The 20,219-nt window shown below is 43.2% G+C and overlaps 1 protein-coding gene across 1 annotated transcript in view; it reads left to right on the forward strand.

Moving 5' to 3' along the window:
• The first annotated feature begins 478 nt into the window (after positions 1-478).
• Positions 479-20,219, forward strand: part of LOC145389872 (uncharacterized) — a 46,021-nt gene continuing 26,280 nt past the window's right edge. Inside the window, exons 1-4 of the mRNA XM_080264999.1 lie at positions 479-549; positions 15,282-15,298; positions 16,417-16,597; positions 18,960-19,119. Of these exons, the coding sequence (XP_080121125.1) occupies positions 15,288-15,298; positions 16,417-16,597; positions 18,960-19,119 (352 nt within the window). The 5' untranslated portion in view covers positions 479-549; positions 15,282-15,287. The remainder of the gene's footprint in view (positions 550-15,281; positions 15,299-16,416; positions 16,598-18,959; positions 19,120-20,219) is intronic.

The following is a 20,219-nucleotide window of genomic DNA, read 5'->3' on the forward strand; positions in this document are numbered from 1 at the left end:
AGGGAAGGCAATCTCCCCCCTTTCATCCTAGTAGTGCCACTCCAGCACCAATACATTAAGAGTTAACTAAGATCTGTATTGAACACCTCCACAGACAAAGAGTTAAATTATCAACAGAGCTGAAATTATCTCCTAAAAACCTGCCACATTTTCAGGGGCTGCCTGTGAAACTTGTGTTGATGTTTCCGTTGTTGCTGTGTTGGTGTTACCACTGCCGACGGGGTTAGTGATGCTGCGATTGATGTCGATGCTGTGATGGGGTTAGTGATGCTGCGATTGATGTCGATGCTGCAGTGGGATTAGTGATGCTGCAATTGATGTCGTTGCTGCGATGGGGTTAGTGATGCTGCGATTGATGTCGATGCTGCGATGGGCAACAATGCTACATTGGGGTTGGTGCTGCAGGCTCCTTGTAACACAGTGGCCTTTAACCTGTGGGGAAATTAACTGGTCAGAAGAGGTTACCCTAGGCCATCTGTCTTCAAATCTTATCTACTGCTACTACTACACCTACCACTACAACTACGGCTATTACCGCCCTTCTGAAAAGTGAGTTAGAACATTTTTGGTTTGTCCACCTTGACTTGGCAAAGATTTTGTACATTATACCTTGGTGTCATTCTGAAGGTTACTGATGGAAATTGTGTCTATATCAAAACAATAAATGCAACATACTAAAGAATCCTTAAGGTTTAATACACATAAATCCCTAAAAAAAAAAAAAAAAAGTGCTATTAGTAGGGGAGCCCACTGGAGTTCATTTACACTTTTGGGAACGAAAGGTTTGATAATGTTGATCGGTTGCTACTAATATGGTAATGAAAAAAAAAAACATTTCTTAAGTTCAACATTCCTGGGGTTTAGAGGGGGCAGGCCCCCAAGCCCCCCCAAAAATAGGCCTTTATTTACACTTTGGTGAACAAGACTGAAAATAACATGGATCAATACCATTATACTACTGAGTTGAAATATGCAACTTAAGAAAACAAAATTTCAGGGGTTTCCATTTAAGAAGGGTTCATTTGGAGGGTTCAATAGGTTTTTAATTACACTTCCGAGAACAAGGTTGAAACTCATACTGGTGAATGACCTTACATACCTTATCCAAAATACATCACTTAAGAAAATATATTCCCTGGCATTTTTGCTTAAGAAAGGTCAGTTAGGGCCAGGTGGGGTCAAAAATAGGTTATAATTACATTTCAGAGAACAATGGTGAATTTCATATTGCTTATATCTTTTGCATCCCTAATTTGAATAACCAGCTTAAGAAACAATGTTTTCAGGGGTTTCCATTTAAGAAAGGTTCTTTTGGAGAGTTCAGTAGATTTTCAATCACATTAGATTATATTAGGAACTTGGAGAAACAAGCTATATTTTACTTTACTATCAGTCAGAGTCATCATCAGTCTCACTGCATACATCTACATCACTCTCACTGTCATCGAAGTCTGAGTCGAAGCATTGCTCTGGAGTCTCAGCATCACTGTCATCGTCGGTTGGATAAGCAGAATCAGGGAGAACAGAGTCTGGCATCTGGGAACTGGTGAACCACACAGTTTGGTAGGCATTGTCCACGAGTTCCCATCCTTTTAACGGCCCTTTGGGGATCACCTTGTCACATGCTGCATGCCATGTCATTGCCACAAAGTTGCTGCGATGTATCTTCTGCTGAATGACATTTTCACAGGGTGGAATACTGCTTGTATCTACACCCTTCAGACTTGCAAACAGCCCCTTGCCTTTCTTTGGTCCAAACGATTTCTCGAAACATAGGAACCTGTGCTTGTTCAGGGGCATTACCTTCTTTGCACCATATATCTTGGCAGTATACTCTTCGAGAAGTTTGTATGTTGGTTTATCTACTTCACCCATTGCCAATGCAGAGAGAGCAACCAAGGTAGACTTGACTGTCTTCAGCAATTTTCAGAGGGCGCTTCTTTCCTTTCCTAATGAAGAATGAGGTGTAATCGCATCCTGTGCAAGCATGAAAACCTGGCAGGGCTTCACAGACTTTGGATCCAATCTTGCTGGCTATGGCTGAAATATTGACGTAGCACCTGTTGCCTTGACCTTTGGTGCCAGTGTCCATCCACACATTGGTTTTCATACGATGGCAATGGTGTAAGAGGATAACAGCAACATCAGTATCTGAGGCCCTCACAACTATGTCACCTGGGTGCTGGAGAGAGATATCTGAATCAATTGCATGGAGACAGATTCTTGTGTCTGCCTCTGGATGGTTACAATCCAAGTGAGTTACTGGTGTAACTTCAACATACCCACTGATTCCCCTGAACCGCACACAGCTTGTGTCTACACTACCATTCAGCTCTGCAAAATGCTGCTTGTCTGCCCAATCTTTCACAAAAAAGCGGGGTAGATTTTGTTTGAAGGATCGGGATTTTAGAGCTTTCTGAAGGTTGCGTGGACGAATTTGTTCTGCTGCAGTGATGACATAAATGGTGTCCTCCACCCCACGGCGCTCACGCTCATTATCGTTAATGGAAGGTTCTTCATATGTATCAAAGACAATGTCTACCCGTTTTGAAGGTTGAGTCAGGACTAACTTCAGGAAAGCTCGTGAAAGTCCACCGTATGTTGGGGGTAGATTTGGTGGAAGACAGTGAAGGAGGAAGTTACCATCAACTATGCTTGATTTTATTTTCACTGGGGAACCATGAACTGTTACTCTTTCCTTAAGGACTCTGAAAAGGTCGACCTTCTTCCCATGCGCAATGGACACCATAGTGCCATCTGTCTGACACATAGTGAGAGGTACAGGAGTGAGAGGGTACTGCAGGAGGTATTCCAGGTCTACTTTCCTTTTTGCAGCGATGATGGCAATCCGTCCAAAGAGGTCCCTAGTACACCTGAGTTCCTTCACAAGTGGATAGCTTGCCCGCTTGTTTCTTGCACCTTGGTCAGCAAATGTCCTCGAGGAAATTTGGGTGATGGGCTTCTCGAATCTTTCAGCATCTTCCACACACTCTGAGATGAAATCATCATGCTTTTCTCTGCCTTTGCTCTCAATCTTAAGTAATGACTCAGAAATTTCAGCTGTAGCCGCTTTCCCTGTCTGAATATTAACAAGGAACTCTAATTTTACAGTGAATGGAGTGGCAAAGTCTTGGTCGATCGTCTTTAGCAATTTTCTGAGGTCCTTGTTGTCATGTGCGATACGGCTTGGTGTTAGCTCTGCCTGCATGTCACCAGATTTACTCATTCCAGCCATTTCAAGGAATGCACTTATGAATCCAGCTCTGGCACCTTTGGTAGCACTCCATCGGAGACGGGCAGTGAAGTTGTTGGTGGAATCTGTGTAGCCTGTCATCCTTGATGCAGCATCTGCATTTATTGTTTGCTCAATAGTCAGATCTACCGGAATTCTGCTGAACTGATTTTCTGTTCTTCGGATACTGAAAAGTCCAGCGTTCAGCATTTCTTTTAGGCCTGGATGTGTGGAAGGTAGATTCATCAGATCAAGTTGATGCTTTGACATCCACCTGGCATAATTTTGTCGATTGGTCCCGAAAAAGATGTCAACTGCTTGAGTGAGTGCCCATGTGTACAGGTTGACATCACACTCTCTGACTGCTCTGTCGATGGTGTGGTACAGGTTGATTCTATTTATGTACTGCATGTAAAATCTGGCGGTTGGGCCATGCTTTCCATCAAGTGTTGACTGAGAGTAACGAGTATATTCATCAAAGAGCATGTTGAATTCTGAAGTGGTGCAGAGCTGATTCCTGCTCTCCTTCTTGTCTGATGCTGAGGATTTTAGGATATCACTGAGAGAGTCCACTTCATCTTGGTGCTCCCTGCAGAATTCACGGAAATGTAGTATCTGAAAGGCAGGTGCTAGCATTGGGTGTAAGCGTTTGCATCTATTGAAGTTCTTGCACTCCAAGAAACCTTTTAGTGACCCTGATGCGAGGACTTCAGCTTCAACTAACATTTCTGGCATTCCAGACTCCTTGATGATCTTTCCAATAGCTCTAAATAGGCACATCTGTACATGAAACACTCCAAACATAATGAATATGTTGTCAAACCTTGGTTGCTCAGTCATCTGTATCTTTATGGCCCTTGTGGCAACGTCCAGGTCATATGTCACAACACCATATGGCTGTCCGCATTCCTCTGCACATTTCTGAGTAATACAAAGAGTCTCCACAACAACATCACTACTTGTTGGGGATTGGCTGATGTTAGGCATGTAGAGGACTGACTGTTTTGGAAGATCATCTATGTAAGTTTGACCATTGAACCCAGTCCACATGGGAATACCTTCCATTCCCAGAGCATGCATCACCATCCATAAAAAGTCCAGCTTTCTTGATGGAACTGAGAGATCCATGTTGCTGCATAAATCCTTGTTGTCATAGGAGAAGTCATTCATTCTTGGCTTTTTCCTGTAGGGTGGCAGGTCTTTATCTAGGACATCTAATTTCCTCCTCCTTTTCTTACCTTCCATCTTTGGCAGGGACATGTCTTCTTTAGGTTTATCTTCATTCTGCCTACCTCTTTGTGGGGAGGGTTCTGTAGGGGGCGACCTCCTCTGAGTCTGATATAATATGCCCATTATGTCATGCAAGGTGTCGGACCCTGATAGTGTGTGTGTTACTTCATCATAATTGTCAAAGGCCAATCCACACGGTACTCCAGAAACCGTACCAGCTGGACAATTCAGCTGTCTGTCCAATATAGCATAGGCAAGATTGGTCTCAATTTCTTCAACAGCATGGTAGTTAAGAGAGTGTCCCATTCAGTTTAGAAGTGTAAGAATCTTCTTACTACCAGTAAGGGACTTCAGTGACAAACCCATCAATATATGCTTTCTCGGTTTCAGGTGACCATTCTTGACCAAAAAGAGTACATCCTGGCTCAAGGAATCAGAGCGGCGCATTACTGAGTCTGAATATTGTCCGGTTTTGGGTCCTCCAATTAGTGTCTGAAAGAAAGTCTTGACAAGTTCAGGAGGTTCTCCCTCACCATGGTTCACAGCTTCAACAGTTAGTGGATCTGGGAGTGGCTCTTTCGTAACAGCCTTTAGGGCCTGTCTGAGCTGTAAGGCAGCTTTTGTGATCTGACCCTCGGGAGATGATGTAAAGTCATACACTGTCTTGATGGAATCATACTCAATATCTGTGCTGTGGACAATCACCCCTTGCCGGCGGGACTCTGGAGAATGCAATAAAATTGTGCCCTGAAATTTTTTGGTCAAAAGATCTCCCAGATATTGTGGTTTGCTTACTGTAGGGACTACTTCAAGTTCTGTACAGAGATCTATATACTGTTCATAGATGGATGTAAGACGTTCAGGTCTTTGGCAATCAATGATGTTGTCTTTGACATATAAATAGATACAGTCAAGGGGAAACTTGGCACTAACACGTTCCTCAGCAACTGGTGGTAGATCATATCCTCTTGCCCTATCTGCCCTCCGTATGTGTAAGGATCGACAACTGTGGTGGAACTGGGCTTCTTTAGCTATTAGGTCAACTCCACTAATTTTGACTAGTACGTGTGATAGTTTGAGGATATTTGCTATCTCCCTGATCTTTTCTTCTGCTTGCTTAGTTAGTAGTTTTCCTGGGAGCTCTTTTGTTTCATCTGGGCGTGTTTTAACCTTCTTGTCACAAAACAAACATGTACTGGGAAAAATACCCACAGTAGACTCTCTTCTACTAGTAGAGCTAATAGGGCTAACACATGCAGATGATGATGATAATTCGGAGCGCAAAATCTTTCTTTCTGGGCCTGAAGTGTCATGAATAGGCCTAGACACAGGTTGAATAGCAGTAAAATTCTTATAACATTTGCTGTGGTAGCCATCATCCTCTCCTGGGTCACTTGGTAACGCCTCAATAACTGCTCTGTACTTTGATGTTTGGAAGTTTTTGCACTGTTTCCTATCTTCGGCAACACGTGTTAGTACATTCCATTTGTCAGGTTCCCAGGGTAGAATCTTTGATTCAATGGGCAGAACATGTACAAGACATCTGGAGGGCACTGGCTGCTGGGTAGATTCTGTAAAAGAAAGACAAAAGGAATCATGTAGACTCCTTATGGTTAAACAATATCAATAATTTATGTCAGTTCTCATCAATAACCAATTTGTGACTGAAAAGAAAAGAATACGAGCTGAGTGATAAACATACCAGTATAATCTTCTCGTGCAGCCATTTTGAAACAGCGTCAGTCTTTAGTAGAAGGTCTCTTAAACTGAAATCACCACACCATACCTGCAGAGAATGCAAAAATGCCAGTGAATGTCATTTTTAACTAATGAACTTTGGACATGTTACGTAAAGTCATCTACCAACACGAGCTTCAACTTTGTTCTCCAAAGTGTAACCGATATGCTTTTGGTCCCTCAACAAGAACCTTTCTAATATAAAAACGCCTGATACTATTGCTTCTTAAGTTGCTTTTTTCTATTAGGAATACAAAAGATATGATCAAAGTAAGTTATAGGATTGATCTCCCAAGTTCCTAATATAATCTGTTTTAGGCCAATTGACACCATAACTCACCTTTCTTAAACAAAAATGCCAGGGAATATATTTTCTTAAGTGATGTATTTTGGATAAGGTATGTAAGGTCATTCACCAGTATGAGTTTCAACCTTGTTCTCGGAAGTGTAATTAAAAGCCTATTGAACCCTCCAAATGAACCCTTCTTAAATGGAAACCCCTGAAATTTTGTTTTCTTAAGTTGCATATTTCAACTCAGTAGTATAATGGTATTGATCCATGTTATTTTCAGTCTTGTTCACCAATGTGTAAATAAAGGCCTATTTTTGGGGGGCTTGGGGGCCTGCCCCCTCTAAACCCCAGGAATGTTGAACTTAAGAAATTTTTTTTTTTTCATTCCCATATTAGTAGCAGCCGATCAACATTATCAAACCTTTCGTTCCCAAAAGTGTAAATGAACTCCAGTGGGCTCCCTGACTATATGAAACCTATGTCGCTTGGCACTGCGTCGGGAGTGTTTGTAAAGATATTATTGACTGACTTTAGTAAGTGGTTTGTGAGAACTGGTATGTATGTATATGCACTTGAATGTCGGCACGTACTTGCTGCTTCTATCTATCTGTCTGTCTATCTATCTATCTATCTATCCATCATGCTATCTGTTATGATTTGTAATTATAATATGGAGTCCTGACATATACACGCTACGTCTCCAATCCTGGCTGAAAGAATTAGAGGGTGTCAGTGTGGGTAGCACACACGTCTACATGTGTATTCTATTCACACGTACACACACACATGCTGCTCTACATATTCTGTTCACACACATGGTACTGTGTATGTGTATTCTGTTAACACATACAAACACATACGCACACACACACTACCCTATGTCTGTCCTGGCCTGAGTGTCAGTGTAGTCTATTCATAAACCCACACACATAAACAACTACTATGTGTGTCCTGGCCTTTGTGTGTATTCATGTGGATATCAGTCAAGTACACACGTTTGCGCACACACACACACACACACACACACACACACACACACACTACTGTCCAGGCATTTGTGTGTGCATGTGGGCATTACTCAAGTACACACAGCTTTAAGCGCACACGAACACACACACACACACACACACACACACACACACACACACACACACACACACACACACACACACACACACACACACACACACACACACACACACACACAAAACCACGTCCACCTCGTGCGATACTTGGATTTGGAAGGACCGACCAACAAAAGACCGCAGTGCATAAACCACTTTGACAATGCAGTAAATTTAGGCGTTTCGACAGGGACCAAGACTTTTACGAGAGAGTGAAATAGGGAGAGAAAGACTGAAGCCAAGACGTAGGTCACAGAATCAGATGGGAGGAGGGGGTTGTGTTTATAACGTTTTCTGAGTCTTATTTTAGGCCAGTCTCGCCTAACCTATCTATATTTGCTGGAACTGAACCTGGCCTAACCTCGAGTGACCTAATTCAACCTAAAATAACCGAAACTAATCTAACTTAACCTCACCTAACCCAGTCTATTTGTATTTAACCTCACTGTCTCACATAACCTCCCTACCTAAGCTAACTAATTCTGACGCAGCCTAACCGCATGTAACACTGCCTAATCCTACCCAGTCTCACTTAACCATACCATACCTGACCTAGCCCAACCCAGTCAAGCCTAAAATGACCTAATCCAACCGAACCTAACTCAGCCTAACCCAACCAAATAAAACCCAACCCAAAACCTATCAAAACCGACGTATTCTAAAGCAATCTAACCTAATCCGTCTATATCTAGTCGAACTGAAGCCAACCCAACCAAAAATTACCTAATCAGACCAAACCCTGCCCAAAGTGACCTAACCTAACTTTCGATCGGCTATATATTCGTTAATTAAGAAATCTTGCTGCCTGACAGTCTACGGATGTTACATTCCAAGTTTCGCCTGTTCTGTGTGCAAGTATCTGTTTGTTCTTACCTAATTGTTCTTACCTAATTGTATCTTTACAGGAATGAGTCAAGCTCGTACTGTCCCGTGTCTTAAACCATATTTATCGTACATATCCTTAAATTTATGAATTGTTTTGGCACACACTATTTCCTTCGGTAGTGCATTCCACTGATCAGTTGCCCTATTTGGGAAACTAAATTTCCTTACGTCTTTGTCGTCTCTCTTTTTATGCAGTTTTTTACAGTGTGTGTGTGTGTGTGTGTGTGTGTGTGTGTGTGTGTGTGTGTGTGTTCATACCTAATTGCCTCTTTACAGGAATGAGTCAAGCTCGTACTGTCCCGTGTCTTAAACCATATTTATCGTACATATCCTTAAATTTATGAATTGTTTTGGCACACACTATTTCCTTCGGTAGTGCATTGCACTGATCAATTGCCCTATTTGGGAAACTAAATTTCCTTACGTCTTTGTCGTCTCTCTTTTTATGCAGTTTTTTACAGTGTGTGTGTGTGTGTGTGTGTTGCACCGCGGACTGGGTACAGTGTTGTGTACCGGGTCTGGGTGTCAACAATACGTGTCCTTTAGTTCTCTCTCTCTCTCTCTCTGCGGTTTCTGTCTCTACTTCCTTCTATCTCCTCTCCTTTTCCTGTTTCCTGTTTTCAACTTTCCCACCATTATCCTGCCTCTCCTCTCTCTCCCCTTTACTCTTCCCTCCTTTCCTTCTGTCTGTTTTCTTATCTTCTCTCCATTCTTATTTTCTCTCCTCTCTCCCGTCCTCCCTTTATATCCCCGCTCCGTTCTCTCCCTTCTTTCTTCCCACCATTTCTCATATCTTCCTCTCTCCTCTCCATCCCTGTTCTCTCCCTCCCTCCCTCCATCCCTGTTCTCTCCCTCCCTCCGTCCCTGTTCTCTCCCTCCCTCCCTCCATTCCTGTGCGCTCCCTCCCTCTATCACCTCTCCATCCCCCTCCTCTCTATTTTCCTTCGCTATCTCTTCCATTCATTCCTTTCCCCCTTGCCCTCGTATCTCTTCGTGCCGCCCCTCTTTCTTCTCTTCCTCACCTCTACCTCTGATCCATTCATTTCCTCGTCTCTTCCCTTCTTAACCCTTTTCCTCCCTCAGCTCGCTCCCTACCCCTTCTCTTTCTCCATTCCTCTCCTTTCGTCGTCCCCCTTCTCTATTCCTCCTAGCCTGAGTCTCTCATCTTCCGCACCTCTCCCCTTCTGCCAGTTTCTTCCTCACAGTTCTGTTTTCCTCTCCCACTCTTTTCCTCTCGTTTCTCTCTTTTTCATCCATCTCATATCTTCCTCTCCTACACTCTTCTTATTTTCTCTCTTCCTCTCCTTCTTCATTTCCTCCTCTCACGCAATCCTTTCTTCCTCTCCCTCCTCTCTCCCTTCCTTCCCCGTCTATCCTCTCATCCTCCCCCTGTTCTCTTGCTTCCCTCCTCTCTTTCTTCCTCTTCTCACTTGTTTCTCTCCTCTCTTTCTTCCTCTTCTCACTTGCTTCCCTTCTCTCTTTCCCCTCCTTATCTACCTTTCCCTCTCTTCCTCCTGTCACTCCTCTCTTCCTCCCTCTCCTCTCTTTCTACCCTTTCTCTCTTCCTTCCCTTTAGTCTCTCCTCCCCTCACATTTCTCATCATTCATCCTTTTCGTCTTTCTCGAGCCCTCCCTTTTCCCTCCTCCTCTGTTCTTTCTTCCCCTCCTCTCTTCCCTCTCCAATCCCTCCTCCAGTCTCTTCGGGTCATTGCTAGGTCTCTCTTCATGTTCCTCATCTTTCCTTGTTCCTTTCTTTAGTGTCACTCCTAATGTTACTGTTCAACCATTATCATCAGCAGCAGCAGCAACAACAACAACAGCAGCAGCAGTGGCAGAAGGATCATTATCATCATTACCATCATCATTATCATCATCATCACCAGCAGCTGCAGCAGCTTTATAATAATTGTTACCATCATCAACGTCATCATAATCACCACCACCCCACAACCCCTTTTTCTCTCTCCAAATATTACCGTCATCTTTCTGGACCCGTGAATATTTTACTGTAAAAATTAAGCAGAGTTGATGAGGCCTTTCATCCTGGAAAAGTTATTCAGTTCAAGAAAATAACAGGCCTGGGATGTGTATATTAAACTCTCTCTCTCTCTCTCTCTCTCTCTCTCTCGAATGTACGGTATTATCATGTATGAGATTCGTCTGTAGTATGAAAATTGTTATGGTGCCAATAACAACTGTAGTAGTAATAGTAACAGCAGTAGTAGCAGTAGTACCTGTACTTCACATTACAACTCCAAATGGGGCCTCGTATTATGAAGATTGGTACTGATCTTCACACTATAATATAAAATATGGATGGAGGTGATCTTAAGTGAAAAAAAATATTAGCAGTAGTAATAGTAGCAGAAGTAGTAACAAAAATAAAATTTAAAATAACAATCCATCCATTCATCCATCAACCAATCCAATGTCACCCCACGAGAAATGTAGGAGCCAGGGGCTAGGCAAGCTGGTCCTGGCATTTAAGATGAGAGTGACCAGCCTCACATCCTTGAGTGGCAATAAACCCCAACAATAAACCCAAATCATTCCTTGGATATAAACATGCACCGGCTCAATCTGATTGGAGCACCTTAATTACCCACTAAACCACCAGGTGCCATAATTTGGTTATATGGTTACCACCCAGCATAGTAAATGGTTTCCAGGTGTAAAGGAAACTATTTGGCTTGTCACTCAGTGCAGAGTCACCTGTAGGGAGAAGGAAGAGGAAAGAATGAAGGAAATAATGAAAGAAGAAGAAAGAAGGAAGAGAGGAAAGCGCAAACACCAAAGCAGCAATACATTGAGTGAGTGGTTGGTGAGGCGTCGCGTAGGGATATTATAATAACAATAATAACAATCATCATCATCATCATCATCATCATCATCATCATTTGGACCCCCTTTCCAACCCTGGGGGCAGGGTGAGGGTTAACAACGTCCAGAGAACCTACATTTGCCCAACCCAATGGGCCACGCTTCCATTCACTCATTGTTCAAGCCTCCGGAATTCTGGCTCTATCTGACACGCCAAAACCATTCAACACATTCTGTAGCTTCACATAAACGTATCCAAAGTGTCATTCCAGACGCTGTCACATTAAAAAGGGGTGCCAAATCCCTGATCATGCACTTCTCACAACATTCATCTAGCCAGCTCAGTCTCTTGTCAGTTCCCTAGCCTCACTGACTTCCATACCTCTCTTCCTCACACACACATCCACCATATCCCTCCACCTTCTCCTTGGCCTACCTCGCCTCCTCCTTTCTTCAAATTCGCTCAGATATATCTTTTTCACCACCCTGTGGTTATCCATTCTTTCCAGATGACCATACCATCTCGGTACACTCTCTTCGATTCTGGTGTCCACAGACTTCCTCACTCCGCACCTTTCACGAATCACATTATTTCATATCCTGTCCACTCTCTGTACTCCACATACATTCCTCAGCAGTCACATCTCTACTGCTCTCACTCTTGACTTTTCATTTTCATGCCACACCATACTCTCACATCCATATGTTAAAGTTGGCACTAACACTCCTTCATGTATGCATCACTCAGCTGCAGCACTCAAGCCTCTGTTTCACGTCAAGGCCTTCGTTGCACCAACTACTTTCCTTCCTTGTGTCCCACTACTTTCCAGTTCAGCAGATTTTCCTCTCTTTTCTATCACTGTACCCAGGTATTTGAACTCTCTCACCAATTCCAGTCTCTCTCCATTCACTGTAACATCACACTGGGAGACTATCACTTTACTCCTTTCTACATTTACCCTCAAGGCACGACACTCACAGACATCAGCACAATTCTGAATTAGACTACCAAGCTCTTGTCCGGGGTTTGGAAGTAGCACTGCATCATCAGCATACAACAAATTTGAGATATTCCATCCATCACCATTCACTACCACCACAGTCCCTCTTTCCATTACTCGTGTTTTTACTTCTCTCATCACCTCATCCATATATATATATTTAACAATCATGGGGACATCACACAACCTTGTTGAATGCCCACACCGATTGTGAACCATCCACTTCGATGCCCATTTACCCTTACACATGCTTCACTACCTTCATTAAAACTCGTGACGGCACCTAGCAGCTTACCATCTACACCGCACATGCGCAAAACCTTTCACAGTCCTTCTCTGTCTTCATTGTTGAATGCTTTTTCCAGATCCATAAATGCCATAAACACCTTATCGTCCTTCTCACAGGCCTTCTCCACTATCTGTCTCACTGAAAATATTTGATCCACACATCCTCTGCCACTCCTAAAGCCACCCTGTTCATCACTCACTAGGACTTCTGACAACTCTCTCTTACTTTCTCTACAATAATTCTTCCATATACCTCCCTTACAACACTCAATAACTTATGCCACAAAAATTCTTGCACTCACTTCACTCACCTTCACTTTTGTACAGGGGTACAATAACTGCTTTTTTCCACTCTGCTGGCACAGTTTCACTCATCCATGCCTTCTTACATATCCCCAACAAGTACTTCATTCTGCTCTCTTCACTACACTTTTTCATCTCTGTATACACCTCATCAACTCCAACTGCTTTCCCATTTTTCAGCCACTTCACAGCTTTCTTCACCTTTGCAAGTGCCACGTTTCCTGGCACTGCATTCCTTCTCTGTACACCCCCAAAACCAGTCATGTTAATTGTCGCTTTGCTCTCTCCATTCACATTCATCAGACTTACAAAATACTCTTCCCTCCTGGTCCTTACTTCATCCCAATGGGTCAATAATATACCACTTACGTCCTTCACACTTTCACATTTCTTTCCGCTGTCACTTCTACATTTCTGCACCTCTTTCCAGAATAACTTCCTATTTTCAGAGTAATTTTCATTCATTTTTCTTCTTAGATCATCATTTACCTTCTCCTTTTTCCTCTTCACTAGTCTCTTTATGTGCTTCTTCTCTCAATATATTCAGTTCTTATTTCAACTGAACTCCTGTTCTGTAACCTCTCTAGCCACTTCTTCCTCTTTTCCTCCACTGCTCTCTTAACCTTTTCAAACCACCACGCCATACCTTTCTTGTTTGTTACCCTTGCCACACCACACACTGCTTTTGCATTCCTAACTATGCAATCCCTATATGCATTCCACAAGCTGTCTAGATCCTTGCATTCCTAACAATGCAATCCCTATATGCATTCCACAAGCTGTCTAGATCCATTTCATTCCAATTCACTTATTCTAACTCCTCCCCTACTTTGGTCCTGTATTCATCTGCCATTTCTTTGATCCTCAGCGTCTCGACTTTCAGTCTTTCTCCCTGACTGCTCCTCTCTCACCTGGTCCACCTCACTTTTTCAGCTTGATCTTGCACACCACTGTCATATGATCTGACAGAAACTCCACATCGTCCTCTCGCTGCCCTCGTATCATCAACCATTCCCATCATCGACCTCTCCACGAGCACGCAATCAATCAGGCTCCTTTCAACATGATCCCCGTTCCATCTATTCATATCGCCCATTACGATCACTTTATAGCTCCTGGGCATTTCTCTCATTGCCTCATCCAGCTCATCCCAAAACCTGTCTTTCTCTCTCTCACTCGTCATCACACGGTGCATAAGCTACAATTACTGCCACTTTCACCTACTGAAACTTGAAGTTGACATACATAGATCTCCAGCTGACACATTTGTAATCTCTTATTCAGTTCTGCCACATTTCATTCATCAAAAAAGCAACTCCTTCCCTGCATCTTCCTTACCCATTCATGCCCGATCTTACTTATTTCACACCCTCCCACTCCTCCAGCTCACATCCTTTCATTTTTGTTTCACACAGTGCCATCAAGGAATATCTTGCACTCCTGAACACATTCGCCACTTCCACCCTCTTGCTCTCCTCATTCACACCTCTCACATTCCACATGGCCACGCGAATCTACTCATTTGGTTGGGGTCCTGGGCAGGTATTGGGCCCACTAAGGCTCTCTGAAACATTTGCCATGATTAAGTGATTTTAGATAGGGGAATCTGAAGGACATTTAACCTGGCCAAAAATCCTGATTATATGGTTACCACCCAGTGCAGTAAATGGTTTCCTCGGAACATGAAGCCATTTGGCTTGTCACTCAGTTTAGAGACCATAAGGCATCCCTGCAATGAGTGAGAGGATGATGGGTGCCCCTACCTACCACCAAGAAAACACTAAGACTTTCACCTTATTATCCAATCATGTACCTCTTCTTAACCAATGCTAAATTATTATAAGACAAATGAAGAAAATTGAGAAAAAAATATATGATACGAAATAAAGAGAAAACATAAAAGGTGTATTGGTGTTGTGGTGAGGAGGGGTATACTGAGATGGTCTGGGTATCTGGAGAGGATGGGGGATGACAACTGGGTGTAGAAAGTGACAAGTATGAACGATGGGGGTAGGGTTGTGAAAGGCAGACCAAAAAAAGACCTGGGATGAGGTCATAGACCTCTGGGATAAAGGACTGAATAGGGAGGCTGCCAGGGACTGAGCAGCACAGACAGCTGTAATTAAGTGACTAAGTCTGACTCATGCAAGCATGTTGGAGCCTTTATAGAGAAAATTAAACAAAATAGACAGACAAGAAAAATGGAAATGGCAAAATAAAGTTGATAAAAAGAGAACCCCAAAAGGTAAGCAAAAAAATGACAAAAAGGAAACAACAAAAAATTGTCTATCCATCTATCTATAGCCAGATCCCATAATGAGTTTGTACTTAGAGAGTTATCTCTAACCTGTTCTTTTTTTTCTTTCTAGGTGAAGATGAACGACACGTGAGTAGCGGCCACACGTGTGAGTATTACACACACACACACACACACACACACACACACAATGTTTTATTCGCCCCTGTGTAGAGTATAACTCTCTTGTGTGGGGAGGCTCCTCACATACACTCTTCTCAACAAGGTGGAGTCAAAGGCTTTTTGTCTCATTAACTCTCCTTCTGGAACGATGCAGGAATGTAGAAGTGAAGAAAAGAAAGACAATGTGATGGTGTGAAGGATGTAGGTGGTAGATTATTAACCCATGGGGATGAAGCAAGGACGAGATGGAAAGAATATTTTGAAAGCCTGATAAATGGGAATAGAGGGAGCAGAGTGGCTGTGAACATGATTGGTTTTAGGGGTGTGCAGAGAAGGAATGCAGTGCCAGGAGACGTGACACTCGCACAGGTGAAGAGTGCTGTGAAGCGGCTGAAAAATGGGAAAGCAGCTGGGGTTGATGACGTGTATGCAGAGATGATTAAGTGTAGTGGTGAGAGAGGAATTAAATGCTTGTTGGAGATATATAAGAAGGCATGGATGAGTGAAACTGTGCCTGCAGAGTGGAAAATGGCTGTGATTGTACCCCTGTAAAAAAATAACAGTGAGTGAAGTGAGTGCATGAACTATCATGGCATAAGTTCACTGAGTGTGGTAGGGAAGGTGTATGGAAGAATTATTACAGAGAAAGTAAGAGAGAAATCAGAAGTCCTAGTAAGTGATAAACAGGGTGGCTTTAGGAGTGGCAGAGGATGTGTGGATCAAATATTTGCAGTGAGACAGATAACAGAGAAAACTTGTGAGAAGGACCATAAGGTGTTTATGGCTTTCATGGATCTGGAAAAAACATACAACAAAGTGGCTGCATGAGATCAAGTAGTGTCTAGAGTTGTCATTAGGCGACCGAAGCCGATGAATGCAAGCATGTCGATGTCTTTGTAATCAATATCATACAATACAAAAAGGTAGCCAAGACTCAGACCCATACATTCTAAAGGGTGCAACATGGGATTGACTATTACCATTTACTCTCTCCTATCTCTAAATGTTTTGGACTATGATAACATGGTCTTGAATCCCTACACTCCAAAAAGGGGAGTAACTCTTACAGCTTCACGTTTCTTCAGGTGGGAGGGTGAGGGTGCAGGAGAGCCAGGCAGTGAAGAGAGCATGGACTTGTCTGAAGGTGGCAGCAGCAGCAGTGGTACCCTTGCCAACCAGTCTCCCCTCTCAGATCACACATCCATCCCACCTCCTATTTACTCCTACCAGCAGTCTGTTCGAGACCCTCTCAGGTTCCCCATGCAGGTAAGACTTTAGTGATACAGACTGCACTGAGGTAATGATAATGTATACATTGTGTGTGTGTGTGTGTGTGTGTGTGTGTGTGTGTTACCTAATTGTATCTTCACAGGAATGAGTCAAACTTGTACTGTCCTATATATTAAACCATTTTTATCATACATATCCTTAACACTTTTCGTACACGTAAGAGTTATATGCGGTGGCTGAATCGGTAGAGAGGCGGCTTGCAGTCCTGATGGACCCAGGATCGAATCCCGGCTGGGGCAGGGAACAGTTTAAGGATTTGAATTTCCTAAAAAGCAGACTTTCCTGATCTACCAGATGACCCGCCGACATGTCATAAAAGTACCCCCGCTAATACCAGTACACCAGTCCTGTATGAGACAGCCCTAGCATGTATTCAATATGGACAGTGGGTGTTAGTGCCAAAGTGGTGACATGTGGAGGTGTAGGAGGACTACTGGGCCTTGGGATAGGCCACTGCCCCCAAGAAATAGGCCCTGAACCTCTGCCCAGAGTCGGACACGTAAAAAAAAAAAAAAAAAAAAAAAAAAAAAAAACAAAAAAAAATGCTAATGACTTTTGGGCCATTGCTCTGGCACAGTTGTTATCAAACCATTTTGGAGAGTTTGATCTTTTACTTAACTGTTGACCTGGTATGAATAAATCTATACCAGGCAGTATTAAGTCATTAATGTGGGACTGGACAGAATTGACATCACTAGAGAAGATAGCCTGCCATGGAATGTCAGCAAGATAATCAATGTTCCATTGGGTCACCTTGACAGGTTCAGAATAGGGAGGTCTGGGGGGGGCTGACTAATGAGGCTTTGATGAGACTGTGGTCAGAGGATCCAAGTGGTGACAGTACTTCTATCCTGTATTGATCTGGATTATTTGTCTGGAACAGATCCAAGAGATGGGCATTATGGCCAGGATTATCTGGTATTCTGGTTAGTTGCTTTACCAACTGTGTGAGATTAAATGATTCTGCAAACGGCTCGCACTCTAGACCAGCATCGTCAATCCTGGCAGAATGCAATAACCATTCAACATTAAGTACGTTAAAATCACCCAAAATGGTAATCTTGGTGCTAAGGACAAAGTTAAAGTTACTCAACTGTGTGGATATGGAGTCAAATACACTGGGTTCTGAAGAAGCACTGAGGGAGTGATAGACTACACAGACACATTTGGTAATATTTAGATAATTTAGTTTACACATTGAGTAATCAAAATTAGTTGAGGTGAAGTTTAAAACAGTGTCAACTGCATATTCAGATTTGGTATAACAACAGGTGCCGCCCTTGTTACAGAAGTTTGTGAAGAGATGGTAACCAGGAAAACAAAATGGGGAAATTCGGTAGAGGGAGAAATTTGGGGTTCTGTGAGGAACAAGGCTAGAGAGGATATGGACTGTAGGAAAAAATGAACTGAATTCTAATTGGTACCGAAAGCACGGACACTGGCGAAGAATAAGGCTGCACCTGCTCTTCTCCGCTGACAAGCAAGAACAGAATTTGCAACAGTTGCTGCTGGTACAGTCGCTTCATGGCAACCAGGAGGACCCTGTGCTGCCAGCCCTACCTTGCCGGTGGTGGCAATCCGAGATATCACCTCGTTTGCTGATGTTAATGTAGCGGCCATTGGTAAAGGGAATGGAAATAGGAGGTGTGATATTTTACGTGCATATAGTGTGGTGTAGACAGTTGAAGGTACAGGTATTAAGAGAATATGCTGGCCTACTCTCTGTGTAAATGAAAGCACTGAAAATGTTCAGCAAAGGGGGATGGTAAGGATCAATTCCTGAGGGCTGGTGAAATGAGGGCTCCAGCTCTCCCTGGCATAAGCTTGCCCTCCACCTCAGAAGTGCCGCCCTGTTCAACTGGTGCTACAGTCTACTCCTGGTAGATATTCAAAATAAAGAGTAAAAAATTAAAAGGAGTAAGAAATTAAAGTTTCTTATACAACACTTGAACCTGTTGTGTACAGTAAAGCAGTATAGTGTCAGACAGGTTTTTTCTTTCTTTTAAATTATTCTAATGCTAATACTATCTTCATTGCTAAACAATTCACCATCAATCTGCCTATAGCAAGACACCTTAATCATGGAAAACATAATCACAAATGAATCATCTCCATGTCACCCTGTCCTCTGCCAAGAGGCTGCTCTCTCTCTCTCCAACTCATATCCCCTCTCTCATATACCTTTCCACCCCATTCCTTCATCTCATGCATGGTCTGCCACTCCCCCTACCCTCTGCCTCACTGACATTCCCTCTCCTGGTCAGTCTGTCATTCTCCATATTTTCAACATGGTTAACCATCTCAGTGAACTGCAGACATTAATGCTGTGTTCAAGCAGAATGGGCGCCTGGTGGGCGCTGCGATGGAGGAGGAGGAGGAGGAGGAGATGTTTGCCCTCAGTGGAGCGGAGGCCCCCATCGCACACAGGGGCACACCTCTCAACCTCACACATCCAGAGTACACCCTACCTGACACAGAGATCTATGAGCCAGAGACAGGTAAGGTACAGTTAGAGACAGGTAATGTATTCCCAGACAGGTTGTGTACAGCCATTTGCAAAACTTTACATCTTATCATCTGCAGCATCCATCTGCAATTCTCATTCCTATCCTCAGCATCACACACCCGCAGTACACCGTGCCTAACAGAGAAATCTGTTGGCCAGAGACAAGTAATGCACAGTTCCTGACAGTAATACTGATCTTTTTTTTAAATGAACATTTATGAGGTACAGACAGACAGAGACAGCGATCTGTGAACCAGTGACAGGTAAGGTACAACCCTCCCTCCTGCCTCCCCAAGTTCTGCATTTAAAAGCAGGCTTCAAGTTTCTACAGGGTGATTCAATACTCTGATGCCTAAGAATAATGCCAGTACAGCACACCACCATTATCTGATGGGGTTAAATTATGGAAAGTGGATCGGATAATGATTTATGGGATACCGGGACAATTAAAACATGGGTTTAATAAGGCTATGTTTGAGGCCAAGTGGAACCCACACCCTTCCCCCTCTGTAAAAGTAACAACAGCAACCTTAGACATGTGGAGAGAATGGAGAATGAAAGACTGACTAAGAGGGTGTATGTAGGTGAGGTGGAGGGAGGGTGAGGGAGGGGTAGACCAAGGATGAGGTGGAGGGATGGAGTTGAGAGGTACATGAAGGAGGGGAGAGTGAGTTGGGGGGAGGGTAGTCAAATGGTGGGTGACAGAGCGACTTGGAGGCGTTTTGTCTGTGGCCACCCTTTGCGGGATTTGGGTGTCGGGCTATAGATAAATAGATAGAACCTTAGACTGATCCCTAGACCTCCTTTAATGCCTTATCTGACTACTTTCCATCACCATATCACCTATGAGTATAACTGAAAGAGTGATCAGAGGTTGAGTAGATGTAACACACTAACCAAACAGGTGTAACTAAAATTATTGAGTACCAGGTCCTGTTGAGCCATCATCATGGGCTGGGGGATAAGTGGTGTCCCAGGGCACTCACTCATCATTGCATTTGCTCTGGCAAAGAAGAGAAATCTAGTTGACAGGAATAAATGTTTGTTTTGCCAGACAAAATTACTGTGCCTGCAATTCCTACATATTTATTT

This window comes from Coenobita brevimanus, unplaced genomic scaffold (genome assembly GCF_032717465.1).
Source record: "Coenobita brevimanus isolate Jiangsu-jjx unplaced genomic scaffold, ASM3271746v2 jjx.HiC_scaffold_2572, whole genome shotgun sequence".
Taxonomy (NCBI): domain Eukaryota; kingdom Metazoa; phylum Arthropoda; class Malacostraca; order Decapoda; family Coenobitidae; genus Coenobita; species Coenobita brevimanus.